Source organism: Rhea pennata, chromosome 6, assembly GCF_028389875.1.
Source record: "Rhea pennata isolate bPtePen1 chromosome 6, bPtePen1.pri, whole genome shotgun sequence".
NCBI classification, from domain to species: domain Eukaryota; kingdom Metazoa; phylum Chordata; class Aves; order Rheiformes; family Rheidae; genus Rhea; species Rhea pennata.
This window is the reverse complement of record NC_084668.1, coordinates 20,865,643-20,885,086: the sequence shown is the minus strand read 5'-3', so window position 1 is coordinate 20,885,086 and position 19,444 is coordinate 20,865,643. Positions and strand designations below refer to the sequence as shown.

General features: G+C 34.4%; 1 protein-coding gene across 1 annotated transcript in view; it reads left to right on the top strand.

Annotated features, from left to right (window-relative positions):
• LOC134141993 (sodium channel protein type 1 subunit alpha) overlaps positions 1-14,566 on the top strand; it is a 68,820-nt gene extending 54,254 nt beyond the window's left edge. The window contains exons 21-26 of the mRNA XM_062578657.1: positions 740-1,021; positions 8,157-8,210; positions 8,544-8,681; positions 11,554-11,658; positions 12,767-13,037; positions 13,398-14,566. Of these exons, the coding sequence (XP_062434641.1) occupies positions 740-1,021; positions 8,157-8,210; positions 8,544-8,681; positions 11,554-11,658; positions 12,767-13,037; positions 13,398-14,566 (2,019 nt within the window). The remainder of the gene's footprint in view (positions 1-739; positions 1,022-8,156; positions 8,211-8,543; positions 8,682-11,553; positions 11,659-12,766; positions 13,038-13,397) is intronic.
• The last annotated feature ends 4,878 nt before the right edge of the window (positions 14,567-19,444 follow it).

The following is a 19,444-nucleotide window of genomic DNA, read 5'->3' as shown; positions in this document are numbered from 1 at the left end:
GAGGAGGCAACTAGCCAAAAATAATTTAAAATGCAAAATCAAAATCCTAAATATGTCCTTGATACTTGTCCTTCTTTAGATAAATGAAGAGTGTTACTGGCTTAAACTCAATAAATGAAACAATAAGACTGGAGCTTGAAATAAATTATGTTGGTTCAAATAGAAACATATTGCAAAACTGTCTTGCTTTTCTATACAAAGAAATTAATCTTTGTTATAATCTTGCATGGATCAATAAGGCAATAAAGATATGTATATTCCTGCATAATCTTCTTAATAGAGACCTTAGTTTCTAGATTCATGGCATTTGTGTTTTCAGCTTAAATTTCAAAACTATGTTGATCAAATCTACAGGTTGCCACTTTTAAAAAAATCATTTTTAAGCTATAATTTATTGCATTTTTAGATTATTATTATTTCTGTATTTGTATTTAACACATATCTCTTTTTTATATAGAACACATCAATGTCAGGCTTCATCTTACTACCACCAGGTCTTCTATTTTGTTTTACTTTTAACTATTTTATTTTTCTCACTTATTTTTCTTTCATAACATATACTAATGTTAAGTGTTTAAAAGAACAGTGCAATGCTACAATTATCAATGTATTGCATTAACATTTATAGTATTAGTTTCTTAACAAACATTTATTAAGCATTGGTAAAACAGTATACAAAACTTTATTGCTGTAAGTATTCTTACACTCTTTTTTTCCCCCCCCTGTATTTGTGTACTAGGTGGTTGTGAATGCCCTTTTAGGAGCAATTCCATCCATCATGAACGTGCTTCTCGTTTGTCTTATATTCTGGCTAATTTTCAGCATCATGGGAGTAAATCTGTTTGCTGGGAAGTTCTACTACTGTGTTAACACCACAACTGATGAAAGGTTTGAAGTCGACCAAATCAACAATTTTAGTCAGTGCGAGGAACTCATAAAAAACAATCAAAGTGCCCGATGGAAAAACGTGAAAGTAAACTTTGATAATGTAGGATTTGGGTATCTTTCTTTGCTTCAAGTAGTAAGTGATCACTCTTTATATACCTCTTACTATTTATATGTAATACTGAAAAGCAATACTAGCTCCAAAAATGGAAAAGATATATATTTACCTGATGATTTTTATCTGTGACTTGGTAATACCACTGCATTAATAACTGATTACTCTTTTCATAGTAAGCAGCAGATAGAGGCTACTAAGAATAAAGAATTTTTAGGACATCCAACAGAACATTTTTAGTCTTCCCATTTGTATCTCCTTCAGTCCTCCAGTCCCTTCTAACTTTAAGAGTTTCTAGAGGTATTTGAATACTTTAAGTTTTACTGTTGCTGAAAATCAAAAATCTGCATTGGTTTAATTAAGTCACAGAAAAGAATTCATGATAGGAAATCCCTTCTCAGTAATGTGGCTGCCACGAATGCAGACTTACATGATCTAAGAAGAAATTTCTCATTAGGAAGAGAAATAGGAGAAAAAAACATTAGATAGTATAACCTATGAAATATTTTCCCTAGTATTTTGTGCATTAACACCTAGTGGAGTTTATTTAGCAAAACCAGAAGGAAGAAAAGAGTGTCAAATACATGTGGATACACACTGTAAGTTATGTCTTCACTATCAAAAATTGTGTTCTCGGAGTATTAGCTACTGCTTTATGTTTTAGAATAGTTTACAGTCTGTCCCAGCTTTAGTCAACAAAATGCTGGACTCTAACCTGAGTTACACGCAGTCAACAAGCTCTGTTTTTTTGAGGTTTATTGTCTAAGGCAGTAGTTTCCCTTTTTCAGTTTAGTTAACATTTTAGTTCAGTTACCCAGCGCAGTGATTGATGTGGGCCTGCAGAGGATCTAAAACAATAGTTCTGAGGATCATGAACTGCCCCTTCCAGCTAATATCATAGTGTCTCACCTGGGTGACTCTGATAACTCCGACAATTTAAATTTCATTGTGATTAATTACTGTCACATCAGGGAAGAGCAGAGAGGAACCATCAGTATTAAAGAAAATACATACGTTACTGAATACAAAATTGGGTTGTATTAGAAAGACCTTGAATATTTCTTTCTCTAAGTCTGATTTTTGAAATCCATTGGCCAAGAATGGGGAAAGGGAAGTTCAGAATGCTTTATTAGGCATGCTCAGGAGAAGGAAGGCATTTGGTGGCAGGTTTAGCTCAGCTGGTTAGAGCATGATGCTGCTAATGCCAAGGTCATGAGTTCAATCCCTGTACGAGGCTATGCTGAGGGTTGGACTAGATGATCTCCAGAGGTCCCTTCCAAACCTACTGATTCTAAGATAAGCAAAACTCTTCCCACGTCTGCATCTCTTCTAGTAGTAACCTGGTCTCTTCTGGGACAGGGGTAAGACCAGGGACCCTTTTTCCTGGCTTATGGCTTTTATCACCACCCCTCAGCTATTTGCAGTGTAACATACACTTTAGTGTCTCAATTACATGTAATTGATACCATCTTCACTCCAATGGTGACAACAGAAAGTATTTCTGACATGAAAACTTAGATACTTAAGTAATTGCATTGCTTGAGGAGTCAGGTTGAGAGAAATTTGCCTGTTGTTCCCATGCTTCCAAATGGGAGAATTAATCTAGACCTATCAAAGAGGGGGACCCTGCTCTCATAGGAGGAAAAGCCATTTTAAAAAAAAACTCTGCAATGTCGTATGAGTACTATTTCACACAGGTGGATGTGTGAAAAACTCCATCAGTGGATGGAGTTTATTGTGAGAGTAGGATTTCAGTGACACTGCTTAGTTTTTCTGTTTTACTAAAATGTATATAAAAGTGTGAAGAGATTTTGTGTTTTACATGCCAAAAAAAAAAAGAAAGAAAAAAAGAAGGACACTTCTGTCCCTGCACGAAAAAAGACACTGGGCCCTGCTAAGGTTAAAAGGTTACTAAACCTTTTAGGGTTTAGTAAATACACTAGTAGCAGTGATTTTGCAGTTATGGAATGATAAAAGCCCTAGGGCAAAGAAAAGTAAGTATCAACTTGATACTTTAATTAATTAATTAAATTAATGCTTTGAAATTTGCAGAAGCTATGGTCTTTGCACTGTTTTTCACATTTTTTTCACCCTTTAGAATACTATATGGCCACAATTCATAAGTATCTGAGATTCTCTGCATCAGTTTAATCAAGGAAGATATTTTTAAGGTGATCTTCTGTTTGATACGTAAAACACTTTAGATGTGGATCCAGTACAGACTTCTAAGGCCATGATATTCTGAAGAAATATGAGAAGTGAATAGATATATCATAATCTTAGATTTACCTACCATTTTTAGTCAGCTTCTAGTAAAAAAAATATAATAATTAATTAGAGGGATCCACTAATATATCAGAAACAGATGAAGCTATTTGAAGCTGGGTATTTAGCTCAAATAAGATATTAAGTCTAAAAAATCTGATTAAAAAAATCATAGTTTCCAGTGGATATACTTTCTGTGCTCTCAGTGTAAACATTAAGGGCCATTCTTTACATCTTAATCATTAGTTGAAAAGTCCTCTGAAGTGACTTGGTTCTCTGCCTTAACAAACTAAGGCAAAGACTTTTATTTAGGTTTTGAGGGATCTGAGAATAACCCCAGAGAGGGTTACCATGTTTCTAATGATGAACACAGTGATAACTGTCAATAGAGGAATTACAGCTACCAAGTTCCTTTTTGCACAAGACTAGCAGCAACAGAAAGTTGTGTTTTACAATCCAGTATTTTTTGTTCTCCCCCAATTTATACCTTTTGAGTTATTCAAAGAAGAAAACTATAAATTCCTTCAGCTTTTTTGGATTATAGGTAATATGAGATAAATCCGTATTTCCTAGATCACCAATGTTTTCTATTTGAAGGGGATATTACTGGAAGTGGTACCTTTCATGACCAAAAAAAAAAAAAAATCCAAATAAAAACAAATCTGAAAACATGCAAAACCTGGGATTGAAGAGCTTAGTTTTCTGGGAAATACATTTGAGTTCCATGAAAAAACGTTCTTCTGAATCATGAACTTGCACCTTGCTGGAATTAAACATAGACATTTCATACAGAACTACTCAAAAGAACTAGGAGATAATTTTAGAAAGAAATATTCTAGGCTCCAAAAATAGATCAGAAATATGTCACTGTGGATTTTTATGTCAAAGTAAGTCTCTGAGAAGCTCCTTCTTGAGTTTCTTTGGTGGGGGGGAGGAATGGACTCCTAGAGGGACTTCAGAAAAGGAGATAAACTAATCTTGGTTTGCATATTGGGGTTTTTTTGCATGTTTTTTTATTTTTGGCTGGAAAATCCATGATATTGATAGCAATGTTGTAATTCTTTTCTGCCCCAAAATACAGGCTAACAATATGTGCTATCAATGTTACAAATTTTATAGACTTTGGTGATCAGAGATAATACCATTTTCCAAAAGTCTTACATAATTTACAATTGGATATATTTAACTGGAGTGTAAATATTCATGCCATAGGTCATACTAGTTCACAACTGTTTCTGTTACAAAATTTTATCTTATATGATCCAGCATAGCTCATGTTGGTCTATGTGGATCTGCAAAGTTCTTTTTTCACTTTTTGGTTGGAACTTGTATGAATATTTCTCTGTCCCTAAAGAGAAGCATCAAAGCAAAGACAGATCTGCTGGAGAAACTCCTTTCACAATTCTCATGCATCAGTAAGTGAAGAGGAAGAGGTAGGTGTGCACAAAGAGATGTGGCATCTGCCCGGATACTTTTACAGCGTTATGCCTTTATAAGATAAATGTGCATCCTAGTGTTTGGATTCTTTGGTAAGTAAATCTCCTGGAAGCCTAGCTGCTTACCACAATAATATGTAGCAAACAAGTGGATCTCAAAACACAATATTATATACATTATAAAACAGATCTTAGTAAGTGAGTGTAGGGTAAAAAAAAAAATCCTAAGATGAAGTCTAGAGCTATCAGAGAGTTTAGGATGGCTTCAAAGCTCCAACAGGTTAGTATTTTAAAAAGAAGACACTATTGTATCTCAGAGGGAATGAGAATATTCCTGACAGCTATTTCTGGTAAAGAAACAGAGTGGCGTAACTCCAATGTTACTTACAATACTATAATTGGAAATTATTCATCAGGGAAAAAAGTTGATATACTTTTAACAACAGTAAAGTAAGTTGGATGATTTTTGTGTTGTTGTTTTTCTAACTAAGTTTGGATTTATGTATGTCTTTCAAATTTCCTTGTAGGAAAAATATTTGGAACAGATGCTGATCTCAGTTACACTGCCATAATCTTTGAAATCAATGAATTACTCCCGATTTAAATTTGTGTCACTGAGAATATACATCTGTATAACTGAATATCCAAAAGGGAAACTAAGATGTTGATCTCTCAGTCATGGTCATGTGTTGTTTTCTATTCAGTATGCAAAAATGCCCAAACAAAACTTTTTTCATGTTAAAGAAAAATCATTGCAGACAAATTCAAGCCTAACATAAGGAGGCATAAGCATCTACTGACTGCAGTAGAAATGACACTCTTTCATTAAATTTGATACCTTGACAATGAACCTCCAGTTCAGTTGTTTTGCTTTACTCAGGCAACATACTTAAAAATGAAAATTCTCCTACTGAGTTGTGGCTTCTGCTTTGGAAATTACAGAATGAGGTTTGTTTGCAGCTAAGCTCCCAACTAATGTAAACATTTTTGCATTATGATGATTATATTCATAGTTTTCTAATGATTCACAAGCAGGATATGAAAGAAAAACAAAAGATACGATGAGGGAGCATATTTTATTATTGAAAGAAACCATTCATCATTTTAATTTTTACTTTTGTTTTTTTTCTTCGCTTCTTCAAGTGTGGTAATTTTTCATAGGTTTATTTAACTGAGTTGTGGCAAATACAGACTTTATTTTAGATATGTTTAACTACCAGATAGTAACATATTTAAATCTTTTCAGTCCCCACTCTCAAGTCTCCTTTTTAACAACAACAACAACAACAACAACAACAAAGCCTACAACAGCTCTGACAGTTCTTCAGATCTTCTTCCTACCTCTAACTAAGGAGTACTGTCTGTTTATAATGGAATTTTTTTTTTTACTTTTATCAATAGATGATGGTGAAGCTTAGTATTTAAAATTAGGTGTTTTTTTTTTCATTCCACTTTAGTTAGTCTAAGTTACACTGATAAGCTTACAAAAAATAATTCCACGTTGACTAAAAATGATATGCAAGGATTCAAGCATCATGCACCTGAATCAGAAGCAACAGCACACACTTTGCATAGCCTCTCCATCACTTGCACCATCTTTCTGATGTAAAAATATGCCTGTTATTTGCATTTAGTGTTTCAAGTGGAAGAGCTGATTTCAAAGTCATGCTGTTCCAAAAAATGCACATAATGTATGATACTTCAGGAGATAAATCAGTCAGGTAGACTCCAGAAGAAAATAATACGAATGATCACAGTTCTGGAACACAAGATCTACCTAGAAGATGCACAGTGGTTGGCCTAAAGAAGAAAAGCAACATTAAAATAATTGTGAAATAAGTAAAAGGTGCTGCACAAAGGATAGTAGTACTCTCTTCTCCACATCTGTGGTGGCTAGGACAAGAAATGACAGTCATAAATGCCAACAAGAGGATTTAGATACTTGTAAACACAATAAAGGCAAGTGCTGGAATAGTTATTTTTGATGATTTTGTGGTGTGTCCATCATGAAAGTCCTTCAGAACAAGTTAACCATCTGTTAGGAATTACTTAAATAAAGTTGATCCTACCTCTCTGGCAGTCCAAATATTCTACAGGGACTTCAGATTGTTTAGCTGAGAGTTTCACTTTTTCGGATTTATTGGTGATTTATTGATCCTCTAATACTGCATTTTGAATTCACTCTCATACCATACGTTGCCTGAATTATTTCATCTTTTGCGTGTTGGCCCAAAAGTGTGCAAGTTGTTGCATGTTGGACTTGCATCTCAGGATAACTCTACTTGTTTTAATATTCTACCATTTCAGAAATTTAAGAGACTACTTTTCCTTAAGAAAATAACTTCTCATTTGAAGTCCATTTTATGATGATGCCACTTGTTTTGTACGCTGCATAAGCAAAATTTTCTTGAAACTCCCACTAGTAAAGAAGCCTCAAGATGCTGGAGATGATACAAGAACAATCATGGATGGAGAACGTCCTGTTCTCAACTTGTGCCTGCCACTGGTCTCTATTACAAAGAACATGAAGCAATCAATCACCTGCAGCCTTGTTTAGAAAGATTATAATAGGGATTAAGTGACAAAGAACTACCTCAGATCTTTGTTTCTTTATTCTGGGCACAACTGGATGAAAAACAGTGATTTTTACTTGTACATATGTGTTTGGACATGTTGCTGACACTGTTGACTCCTTCAAAAGAAAACAAATTGCCACAACAATGAAAATGCCTTTCTATCTTGAAACCTCAGATGAAGCAACATGCACCTCAATGTGAAATGTGAAAATTTACACATTTGGGGCAGAGGAAATGGCTATAAAAGTTAACTAAATGCTACTACCTATTAGGGATCTTCAGTCTTTGAAGCACACATACACTCTTGTTCATCTCTGAACATATTTGAGGGATCTATCCTCTGTAAAACACAATCAACTGTATCTAAAGTAAAAACAGAATCACTAAATCTGGGTAGATTTCAGGTAGATCAGGTAGAGAAATCAGAAGATCAATAGGAAGATATCTGCCTTTTCTGAGCCCATCAGATCTTTGGTTCCCTTTGACTGCCACCTTTCTGACTGATGTGAGAGGGAAGGACTACACATCAGTCTTTACTGGTGGTGACTGAGTTACAAAAGTTGTTTCTCTGCTGTACACAACCTTCACCATTGATGAGACTTTGATGAACATTTAATCCATTAAAATGATACTGCATTCTATCATTTGTGATAAATTAGTTGGTTATACTTACTGCCTATATGTCACTGCTCATATATAGAGACAAATAAGGAGGGCACAGTAGTGTATCTGCTAAGCAGCTCTGAAGTAAGCTAAGAGATTAAATTATCAAAAAATTTTATGTTATGCTAATAATTTCTGGTACTGTGCTCAGTTGTTGGAATTAGTTGTATAACTTTCTTAAAGCAATATGCTTAAATAAGTGTGTACTATTTACAGGCTACATTTAAGGGCTGGATGGATATTATGTATGCAGCTATTGATTCAAGAGATGTAAGTACTGCAAATATTTTAGAGTACCTTTTTTCTTGAGGTATGCTATCAACAAATATATATTTACATATCTTACAAAAGCAATTAGTATCTATATAATAGAATCAACCAAATTAAATGATCTAATATGAGACAAATTCTACTGTAAAAAATTGTTGAAAACTGAAACTGAACTGCCAGATGCTGTTGGCAGTAGATATAATGGACAAAAATACATTGATTTAAGTAACAAAGATATTGTCTAAATACAAGATATTCTGGATATTTTGCTGCTCATTCAGTTGAAATTTTCATATGAAATTTTAGGAATGATATTCCATTTTTTTTCCTTAGGTATTAATGCAACCCAAGTATGAAGACAACCTGTACATGTATTTGTATTTTGTCATCTTTATCATTTTTGGGTCTTTTTTCACCCTGAACCTGTTCATTGGTGTCATCATTGATAACTTCAATCAACAAAAAAAGAAGATAAGTATTAAGTATTTCCTTTTGCTTCTAAAGATACTGCAAAACATTGATTTTCAAAGGTTCATAATATATAGATTGTATACCCAAGCTTTGTTCAAAATTGAAAAAGCTGAAGAACATTATGATATAAAATCTTAACCAAGCTATAATATGTATTAACTTTGTAAGACTCTGCATCGTAGTGAATGGAACACACTCTTCTGTTTTCAATGTCCTGCTGAGTCTTCTTCAAGTCATCTGCTTTTTCATGACTAAACTTAATGAAATCAAACTGCTGATTTAGGCTTCTGCATTCAAGCACTCAAAAGTTCTTGATTTTTCATTGAGTGCAAGTAATTTTTTCTTGATTTATAATGAGTTTATCATTATGAATTTTTTAAAGCTATTATTAGCTACCTGTTTTTGAAAGATAAAGCATTATTTCTACATACTACTACAGATACTGTTTAAATGATCCTGAGTATTCAGTGGCTCACACAAGTTGTTTCGTGGTACTGAACAATATAGAATGATACAGAACAGGACTGATCTGTAACTGTTTAAGGGCCTTTTTTACAATTTGGTAGTGCAGATGTAGAGAATCTTGCTAGTATAGGTAGTCTGAGTATCAAATGCTCACCCTTAAAATAATTTTCTGTAAATTGTTTAGACAGTTAAAGTGAAAAATAATCTATGATCTACTTAAATACTTCATTAAAATTGCATTTAATTTTCTTTCATTCATATTTCTTTCATTACATTCACTGGACTTCCTCACTTTCTTGGGTTTAAGCCACTAGCAACAGACCCACAGAAAGATTTTGGAAGTTATACAAGCTAGTCACCAACAGGTATATGATTAGGGAGCCTGTGTAGTGCATAGTGCACACATTCCCATGTCATCAATACCAGTTCCTAAGCACCTATCCAAAAAAGGGCTGCCATCCAGGCCTCTGTGTTCATAGACAATCCTGCAATTAGATGTCTGCAGGTCTCTTATTTTTATCTGGGAAACATGAACTCAAAGAGATATGTAGAGTCTGATGAGTTTTCATTCAAGCCATCTCCTGTTATGATGGGCAGTGGATTTTGGTTAGGGTACCATGGAGGTCCCATACATATCTTTTTATCTCCACAGTCAGACCCCAAAGGCCAGTTCTGGCATTTGCTAAGAATTTCATTACGCACAGAAGTCAATCAAAAGAATTAAAAGAGAGCACTTTACTGTTAACAATATCAAGACTGCTTCTCTCTAGTTGAGTTTCTCCAAAGCCTGGAAGCCCACTTTCTCAAGAACCTTGAAGACTTTGAGCCTCAGTGTTAACTGTCATTGCTAAACCAGAGGTATCTAAAGCACTGAGGCATTCACATGCTGAATTTGTCCGCTTTCTTTGTTTCACTGTACTCACAGATGAGAAATGATAGCATTTAACCACTCATACTGAGATAGAGATTATCTCAGATGCTATTTTCCATACCACTTCCTGGAAACAATTTGTTGGAGTCTGAGGAAATAACTGTAGAAAAATGTCACATTACTGTTTTTCTGTGGCATGCAGTATTGGATTTTCAGCAGACAACTCCTGGACTAAATGCTTAGATTGCCAACAGCAATATTTAATGAAGTAAGGGATTTTTCCCCAGACAGTCTTCTTGCTTTTCAGGAAATTGCTGCCTACATCAAAATAATTCCAGGTTTAATCTCAAATTGATAGGTAACTCAAAGCCTCAGATACATGACATTTTTATGTTTGTCTCAAAGTTAATGTGTTAACTTTTTCTAAGATATTAATGTTATGTTTGTCTCAGAACTAATCAGAAGACAGTAGGCCTTAGATGATGTTTCCTGTCAATTCCATAAATAATGAGCATTTTAGAAGATTTTGCATGAACCTTTAAGATTACTCATTTGCAGTACTGCCACATGATGTGGAGAAACTAAGCCAACACAAGATCTATAAAATAATCAGAGTTCATGTTGAATATACACCTAGTATTTATCAAATGTATGCAAAGCCAATTCGGTTGCATTTAAAAGAATGATACTAATGGATGTCAACACTACCATATAATACATAACCAAAATTATTGCAAGGATACGTACTTTATCCTTGCTCTTGTTTTACTAGACAGGCTACCCCAAAGCATCAAGGAATAAGATCTATCTTTTAAAATATTTGTGCCATTTGAATTTTCAGAAAACAGAATCATAACTCGGCATATCTGATGTTTACCGTTGCAAATACCCCTGCATCATTTTTGAGTAGGAATATTACTGAATACATAAAGTATGGTTTTTTTTCTGACTGCTGCTTCCTCACGTATGCCTGAGACAATTATGGGTCACCAAACTACTGAAGCTGGCAACAAGCTGTATTTTGACTTTCAGCTGCCACTAAATAAAAAATGCTAAGAATCAGTGTCTAGACTCTTGGGAGCAATATCCACATTGCCTAACAGTATCTGAGTTCTCTGCAGATCTAAATGATCCAGTCAGAGTAACTTTAAACATTGCCTAGCTTGGTCATGCCACTTCCTAGTTAGTGTCCAGTATTTAAAGTTAAGTCTGACAAACATATGATGCTGAAGGTCAGTACATGTGCTTACATAGATGTCCTGTTCATCATTACTGACAACATACATATGCTTTATCTCTAAATATAAAAAAGCTTTAAATTAAAAATTCACTAGCTTAATTGTTAACTAAGCTTCATAATGAATGTTAATATTACAATTTGAAAACAGCTACTGAAAAGAGCAGCAGCTCAATGTCATTGTAGTCTTGTGTCTTCTTACTAACACACACACACACAAATCACTTTTCTCTAAAAGCTTTTTTTTTTAACACTGCTTATAAATGTGATTATAACCAGTTTTGATTTCTTGTTTTTACTTTGGAGGTCAAGACATATTTATGACAGAAGAGCAGAAGAAATACTACAATGCAATGAAAAAGTTGGGATCCAAAAAACCACAAAAACCTATACCAAGACCAGGGGTAAAATTATTTCTATTCATCAGGCCAGTAGTTAACTTATGAAGAGTTCAGTTTTCATTGATATATACAGAACAGAAACTTGATTTTGTACAAATTATCTCTAAGTAGTGTATCAGTCAGCAAAAGTGGGAAATAAAAACACAGAAAGAAAATTATTTTTTCCTTTGCAATCATTTCACGTGAATTCCAGAGTTTTACTTTTGCTAAGCAAACAAAAGACATGTATCTTCTTTCACTACAGCAAAGAAAACAGAAATGAAACCATCGGTTTACTTACAGCTAAGGTTTTTCAGAAATGCCTGAGGAATTCAAATTTCTATGTCCTTAAAGTTCAATGACATGTCAAAGCATTTGACAAAAGCTTTGTCAAAAATATTGTATTTTTAAATTATTCATAGAACTGTTGTTAGAAATACTTCCAGTTAAAATTACCTAACACTCCACATGGATGATAATCCATGAATCACAATTCGTTTTAAAATTCCTATACTTTGGAAACATTTGGTTAACTTGAGTAGTTTTTTCTGGAAATTTCCAGAAAAAAAAAAAAAAAAAAAAAGGAAGGAAAAAAGAAAAGAGGAAAAATTAGCAAACTGGTCAAAGATAAATTATTTGATGCAATTTTAGAAAGAATGCTAAGATAGCAAAAACAAACCCATAGTCTGTTAAGACATACAAAATCAAAACTGATCAAACAATCTCCATTCATCCATTTTCATGGCTATGCTTTAAGGACTGTCTTTAACCACATTATCTCTCTGTATTTTTTCTGTAAGGGCTCAGTCTTATTCGTTTCACGGAACAGAAAGTGGTTCAGGCAAAAGCTTCAAGGAAAAAAGTTGTGGTGGTGAAACCAGGACCGAATAGTTAAATTTCCTTCATAAATCTACCAGACAGATGGATGGATGGAGACTATCACATTGCATACATGCAAAAGAAGCTGAACTAAGCTGTTTTATTCACTTTGACTAGCTTAGTTAATTTCACTAATTACTTCTTTATTGAAGTCTTATAGGGATTACTGAAAATCATATTCTGCTCTCTAACAGGAAATGAAAAACAATTATAATTCATATTGGACGTTTCTTTTTTCTTCTTTCCTCCTCAGAACAAATTTCAAGGCATGGTCTTTGATTTTGTGACCCAGCAAGTATTTGACATCAGCATCATGATTCTTATATGTCTTAACATGGTTACCATGATGGTAGAAACTGATGACCAAAGTGATGAAATGGAAAATATTTTATACTGGATAAACCTAGTGTTCATTGTTCTTTTCACCGGAGAATGTGTACTGAAATTAATTTCACTTCGCCACTACTATTTCACCATAGGCTGGAATATTTTTGATTTTGTAGTTGTCATTCTCTCAATAGTTGGTAAGTATTGTTTATTGTACTTACTTACAAAAAAAGGGGTAAAATGAATATAAAGTGAACATTTACTCAAGGGGCTGCATGGTTAGCTTTTGCCACTGTTAAGTTTACAGATAAGTCACGCACCTTTCATTTTCTCTAATACTTTATCTAATCCACCAATCAAAACCATTATTATCACTCAACATATATTGTGTCTGCAAATTTTAAATGTCATAGAAGTGAAATTATGCAAGTGGAATCTACAGAATATCTTTAATTGTTATATGTAACCAGCAACTTTAAAATTACCTTTATATCTAAATTTCTATTATAATATGGAGAGCAAGCGGTAAAACCTCATCCTTTTTTTTCCTGTTTTAGGTATGTTTCTAGCTGAGATGATTGAGAAATATTTTGTATCCCCCACACTATTCAGAGTCATTCGACTTGCCAGAATAGGTCGAATCCTGCGTCTCATTAAGGGCGCTAAGGGCATCCGCACTCTGCTTTTTGCTTTGATGATGTCTCTTCCCGCTTTGTTCAACATCGGTCTGCTGCTGTTCCTGGTCATGTTTATCTATGCCATATTTGGAATGTCCAACTTTGCCTATGTCAAGAGGGAAGCTGGTATAGATGACATGTTCAATTTTGAAACGTTCGGCAACAGCATGATCTGTCTCTTCCAAATTACCACATCTGCTGGCTGGGATGGTTTGCTAGCCCCAATTCTCAACAGCGGGGAACCAGACTGTGACCCTCATAAAGCTCATCCAGGCAGCTCTGTTAAAGGAGACTGCGGCAACCCTTCCGTTGGGATTTTCTTCTTTGTCAGCTACATTATCATATCGTTCCTGGTAGTGGTGAACATGTACATTGCTGTGATTTTGGAGAACTTTGGTGTTGCTACTGAAGAAAGCGCTGAGCCCTTAAGCGAGGATGACTTTGAGATGTTCTACGAAGTCTGGGAGAAGTTTGACCCAGATGCAACACAATTCATGGAATTTGAGAAATTGTCTGATTTTGCAGCAGCACTTGAGCCTCCTCTTCATCTACCCAAACCAAACAAAGTCCAGCTTATTGCAATGGATCTGCCCATGGTAAGTGGTGACAGAATTCACTGCCTTGACATCTTGTTTGCTTTCACGAAGCGGGTTTTGGGGGAAAGTGGGGAGATGGATGCCCTCAGAATACAAATGGAAGACCGTTTTATGGCATCAAATCCTTCTAAAGCCTCCTATGAACCGATTACAACCACATTAAAACGAAAACAGGAAGAAGTATCTGCTGTCATTATTCAACGTGCTTATAGACGTCACCTTTTAAAGCGAACAGTAAAACAAGCTTCCTTTATCTACAACAAAAATAAAACTGAAGGAGGGGCTGGTCAAGGTATAAAAGATGGAATTCTTATCGACAAGTTAAATGAAAACTCATTTACAGAGAAAACTGATATAACTGCATCAACTGCAGTTTGTCCACCATCTTATGATCGTGTAACAAGGCCAGTCAAAGAAAAGCACGAAAAGGAAGGCAAAGATGTTCAGAAATAGAAGTAAATTGCAAACAAAATCATCTATGTGCAAAGTAGTTCATAGCCTGTAAAGGTGATGTGTTTGTGTCAACAGGACTCCTGATGGAAGGTCTATGCCAAACGGACAGTTTTTACAAATGTACTGTATATTTAAGGTCAGTGCCTATTAAAAGACAGTGACCCCTCATCAGTAACTGCGACTGTGATTTGGGGAAACAACCTTGACATGAGGTTACTGTTCTCACTACCAGCTGACACTGCTGAAAAGGAGAGAAAAAATGGCTACTCAGGCTGTAGGGACTAGTAAAAGGGGTGCAAACCAATAATTTGTGTGTTTAGCATAAAACAATACAATAACTGTATCCACTGTTTGCATTTCAACTGCCACATATGTCATATTTTTACAAGATCTGTGTTAGTGGATTCATCTTTTTTTTATTCATATGTTGTTCATTATATGTGACTATTTTTGTAAATGGGGCTTCTGTTGGGGAAGGGTTAAGTACTACTTTACAGGTATAAGGACCAGGTGTTCTATTATATGACTCTCTAATATACAGACAGAAATGATTTGCATGAAGGCATGCAGCACTTATAGATCATGCATGAAAAAACATTAAGTCACAAAGAACAACAGGTTTTTAAATTCTGTCTCTGGAAAGGAATAATAAATTTTGAGGTGCTTAATTAATGTACTCATATATTACATCCAAACAAGTCTTGGTATGCCTGTAAAGTCCCCTATAATTCACAAGAGTAAAAATGGATTATTTTTTTTACAGACCATTGAATTTCAGAAAGAGAAAATTTCTTTCCAGGTCTAGATTCACAGATTTTGTCAAGTCTTTCTGCATACAAATACTAAATGAATCTGCCCAAAACCACAGAATTGATCAAAAAGAGCCCTTTGAAAAGCTGTTCTGCTTTATCCTGCAGTATTGTTTAGCCATCTTCAGCTCTCAGTAAGATTGATGTTGTATATGTTAATGAAAAGCCCTCTGTTATGTAAATAGTAATTTTTAACTTGTGGTGCATGTTTGAGCAAACGAAGAATGACCTGAGCACATTTATTGCATCAAATATGTACCACAATAAGTGTAGCGTGCAAGCTTTTGACAGGTAAAATTATGTATTCTCTACCATTATAGATAGTTTGGATGCTATCAATGCATGTTTATATTGCCTATGCTGCTGTTCTTTTGACTGTCCAAGATTCTTAAATATGGGAAGCCATACATCAGAGCAAAACAAAATAAACTATTCAAGAAGACCTCATTCCTCTATACCATTAAGCAATATTTTGCAGCTATTTAAGAGCTTATTGGTTTTACATTTTTGAATTTTAAGTGAAATGCATATAGTGTGTATCCAAACTGTACAGACATGTTGAAAACTACTAAATCTGTTGAAAATAATGTTAGAATTTTATAAGTAAATATAAATATTGTAAAAATCATTTTATTTATTTTCAGCATTATGTACATAAAATAACTGGATTTTATCTTCAGATTGATGTCACACCATTTTTGTTACTTTCTGTCCATAGCGCTTTTTCATAGAACTCCAGAGAGCAAGAGATGTCTAAGAGAATGGTTAGCTGTAGGTTCTTACTTTTTATTATATTTGCAAACATTTCAATACTTTCTGCAAAACAAGCTCATAATTTGCTTCCAAAAAAGTATTTTTTTTTGCAGTGGGAAATGGTGTAAAGTTTTAACTGAATGTCTGAGTAGTGCCTGCATCAGAAATTTTCAGATATATTTTTTTTCTCAGAATTCTTTATTTTTTCTGTTTTTTTTTTATTGCGATCTATTTTTTTTTTAGTTTCATGCTGCATTAGAACAGTTCTAAATGTAATCTTGGGTCCACAATATTTTTTCACAAAGAGAAAGTAGAAAAATTGTATAATCAAACACATCAGGACATTTTATGTTTCTTACACAGGAAAATTAAATATAGATTACTTTTACTAAAATTACTGACTAATACTGTATTAATGAACTGCATGCAGGAAAATGCTACTATTAGCCTAACTGATGCTAAACAACATTACTAATGCGCCAAAATAATAAAGATTACATTTTTTTATTGTATGTTCCTATTGTTTTTATTACCTGACATTAAAAAAGCTAGAATTTAAAAAGCACAGGATACTGAAAACCTGTACTATTAAAATCCTAGTGCTGTCACAAAGCTGTCTGAAAGGTGTACTGTTTCTGTACTGACAAGAAAGACAAAATATAGATGAGATATACTATTTCATAAATGGAAACAGCAATATATAAAATTATTATTTTTTAATTCCTAAAGAGAAAATGTTTGTTTTGGTTTTGTACATAATACTCTATTTTTCAATTTTTCTGTATATTCCCTTGTAAGGACCTGCTCCTGCAGCCTTAACTTTATTTCAGTAACATTTTTCTGTATGAACAGCATGCTACAAAGATATGCTGTATACTCTGGAATAGACGCATTACTTGCAAATGGACAAAAATATGCTCTGGCTATACAAGAGCATTAGGTTGGAGAAATACGCAGGCAGGAAAGATACCTGCATATCACAGTGGGGATACTAGAAAAATGTTGATATCAAATAAAGGGTTTTTGCAGTGTATTTCACCTCCTGCTTGAGTGAAAGAGAGACAGATCAAATGCTTTTCACTGCCAGGTAAAACAGTTCATTCTATACAAAAATCACAGGTGAAGGAATGTCATTGTTCAATAATAATCTCTGGAATATCTTGGAAGGAAGAGATGGAAGCATGCCACAGAAAAACAGCCACATGGTGGAAGTGTCAGTAATATTTCATATCTCAAGGTAAGAGAGGTTTGGTAGTTAAGAGGTTAACTCCTAATGTTCAGCTGTTACCAGGAAGGAAACTGAAAACATCCAGTTCAACTGTAAAAGATTTTTTGCCATAATTCTGAAGTTCTCAAGCTAACAAACGCTGATTTACAGGTAGATCATTTGCATCTAAAGATATAGCTTTGTGGTACCAAGGAGACTGCAGGATTATGCTGATTTTTCTTCCACTAAGCAAATCCTTGGGACTGTCCCATTAATCACTAACTCAGAATTTCTAATTCAATGCATGTTAGACACTGAACATGATGATTCTGTATGTTTCAACAGTACTGCATTGAGTGATTTCATGTAGCAGCTCCATGCAACGGAGTAATCAACAGTCAAATATTTAGGCTGTCCCAAACATATCGTAGGAGGCGCATACCATTTATTTGAACGTGAAGAACTGAACATTCCTCAGTTTGCAGAAGAAACTGAGGACAGGATATAGTTCTGCGTGCATAATATTCCCCATATTAGATCATAAGAACCACTTTATTCCTGCTAATTCCTATTCATAAATAGGATATAGAACATCTCATATTCAAGTGTATTTCTGAAAAGGTAAATCAGCATTGGAATGAGTAGTCATTTGTTTTCTTAGGAATTTTTAAGAACCTTTTCACGAAGCATCACTATCGTAGAAGCTATCTTCCGTGGATACTAATACTGACAAAGCAAACAGAGCTGGAAAGTGGGACTGTCATTTACTCCTTATCAGTTGCTTCACTGAATTTATGAAAATATTGATTTTATATGCTTAAATAATTTTATATTGCAGTCCCATACAATTTATATTGAAGAAACTCAGAAGTGAATACTGACATTAGCATAAAACCAGTATTTGAACAATCATATTCTGTATGCTTGGTAGGTGCTAATGCAGAAATAAAAATTCAAAGCATCTTTTCTAAAATTCAGTACAGCTCTTTTGAAGGAAAAAAGAGTTTCTCCTACACAGAGAATTCAATTTCTCCTTGAAATTGCTCTGAAATGCGTTACGGAAAATAGAGTCTGTAACTTTGATAGAAAGGCTTAAGTATCAAAGTGAAAAGATATGTATTTTCAGATTAGTATGTAGCTTAAATAGTTCTGAAAAGGTTATATTAAAAGGTATGTAAATTACCCAAAATCTGACAGAAATAATAGACTCCTTCAAAAACCTAAATAATATTATTTAATATTCTATCTACAGATTTTAAAACTTCCTTTGCTCAAAAAACAGCTTGCAGGGTAAAAGAGAACTATACCAATGTAATTGCTGATTACAAGTTATAATCACACAGAAGTAACAGTTTCTTACACCTATCCAAGGTTTTCAATGTTACAGAAGCTTAAATGTTATGTGCAAGATTTGAAGCATGGTCTGCCCCGTTGTATTAAACAGCAATTTTGATGGTTTTGCAAAGGATACTTTGTTTACATGTTTGATGGACAATGAAGAAAAATTATTTAGGAATATTTGTTTCTGGTAACTCTCAACAATGAAAGAGGATGCTTTTGTATCAGGTGGAAACCCTGAATTTTGTTAGTCCTTCCAATTCTGTAATTCACTGGGAGGAGGGAAAGAGCAAAAATGAGAACTTTCTATATTGCATTTTTATTTCATTTCTACAGAGCTTTACACACTCTGAAGAGCTCAATTTTGTGGTCTTTGACAAACTTCGGGCCTCACAGTAGTCCGTCTAGTCATCTCCAAGACCACAGAGGCTCAAAAAAGAGAGACAGAGAATAAACATAAATTGTTAAAGCGTTCCATTCAGACAACGGCTTGTGTAAATATTCAAGACAGAGGGCAAGTGAGATGATTCATGAAAAAAAAATGTCAACTATGGTTTTCTGATCTTTTAAACATGAGATGCCAAAACTAATTTACTGGCATACTGGCAGTGCTGAAAAAGCAACTGCAGTCCTAGTTGACAATTTCGAGGCAGCCTGCACAGCCCCTGCTGGGACGGCGCGGACATCGTGACTCCTGAGCTGCCAGCCAGGATACCTTTACACGCGTCAAGCGGGTAAGTATTAGGCTTTTTCAAAACGAAAACGCGTGCA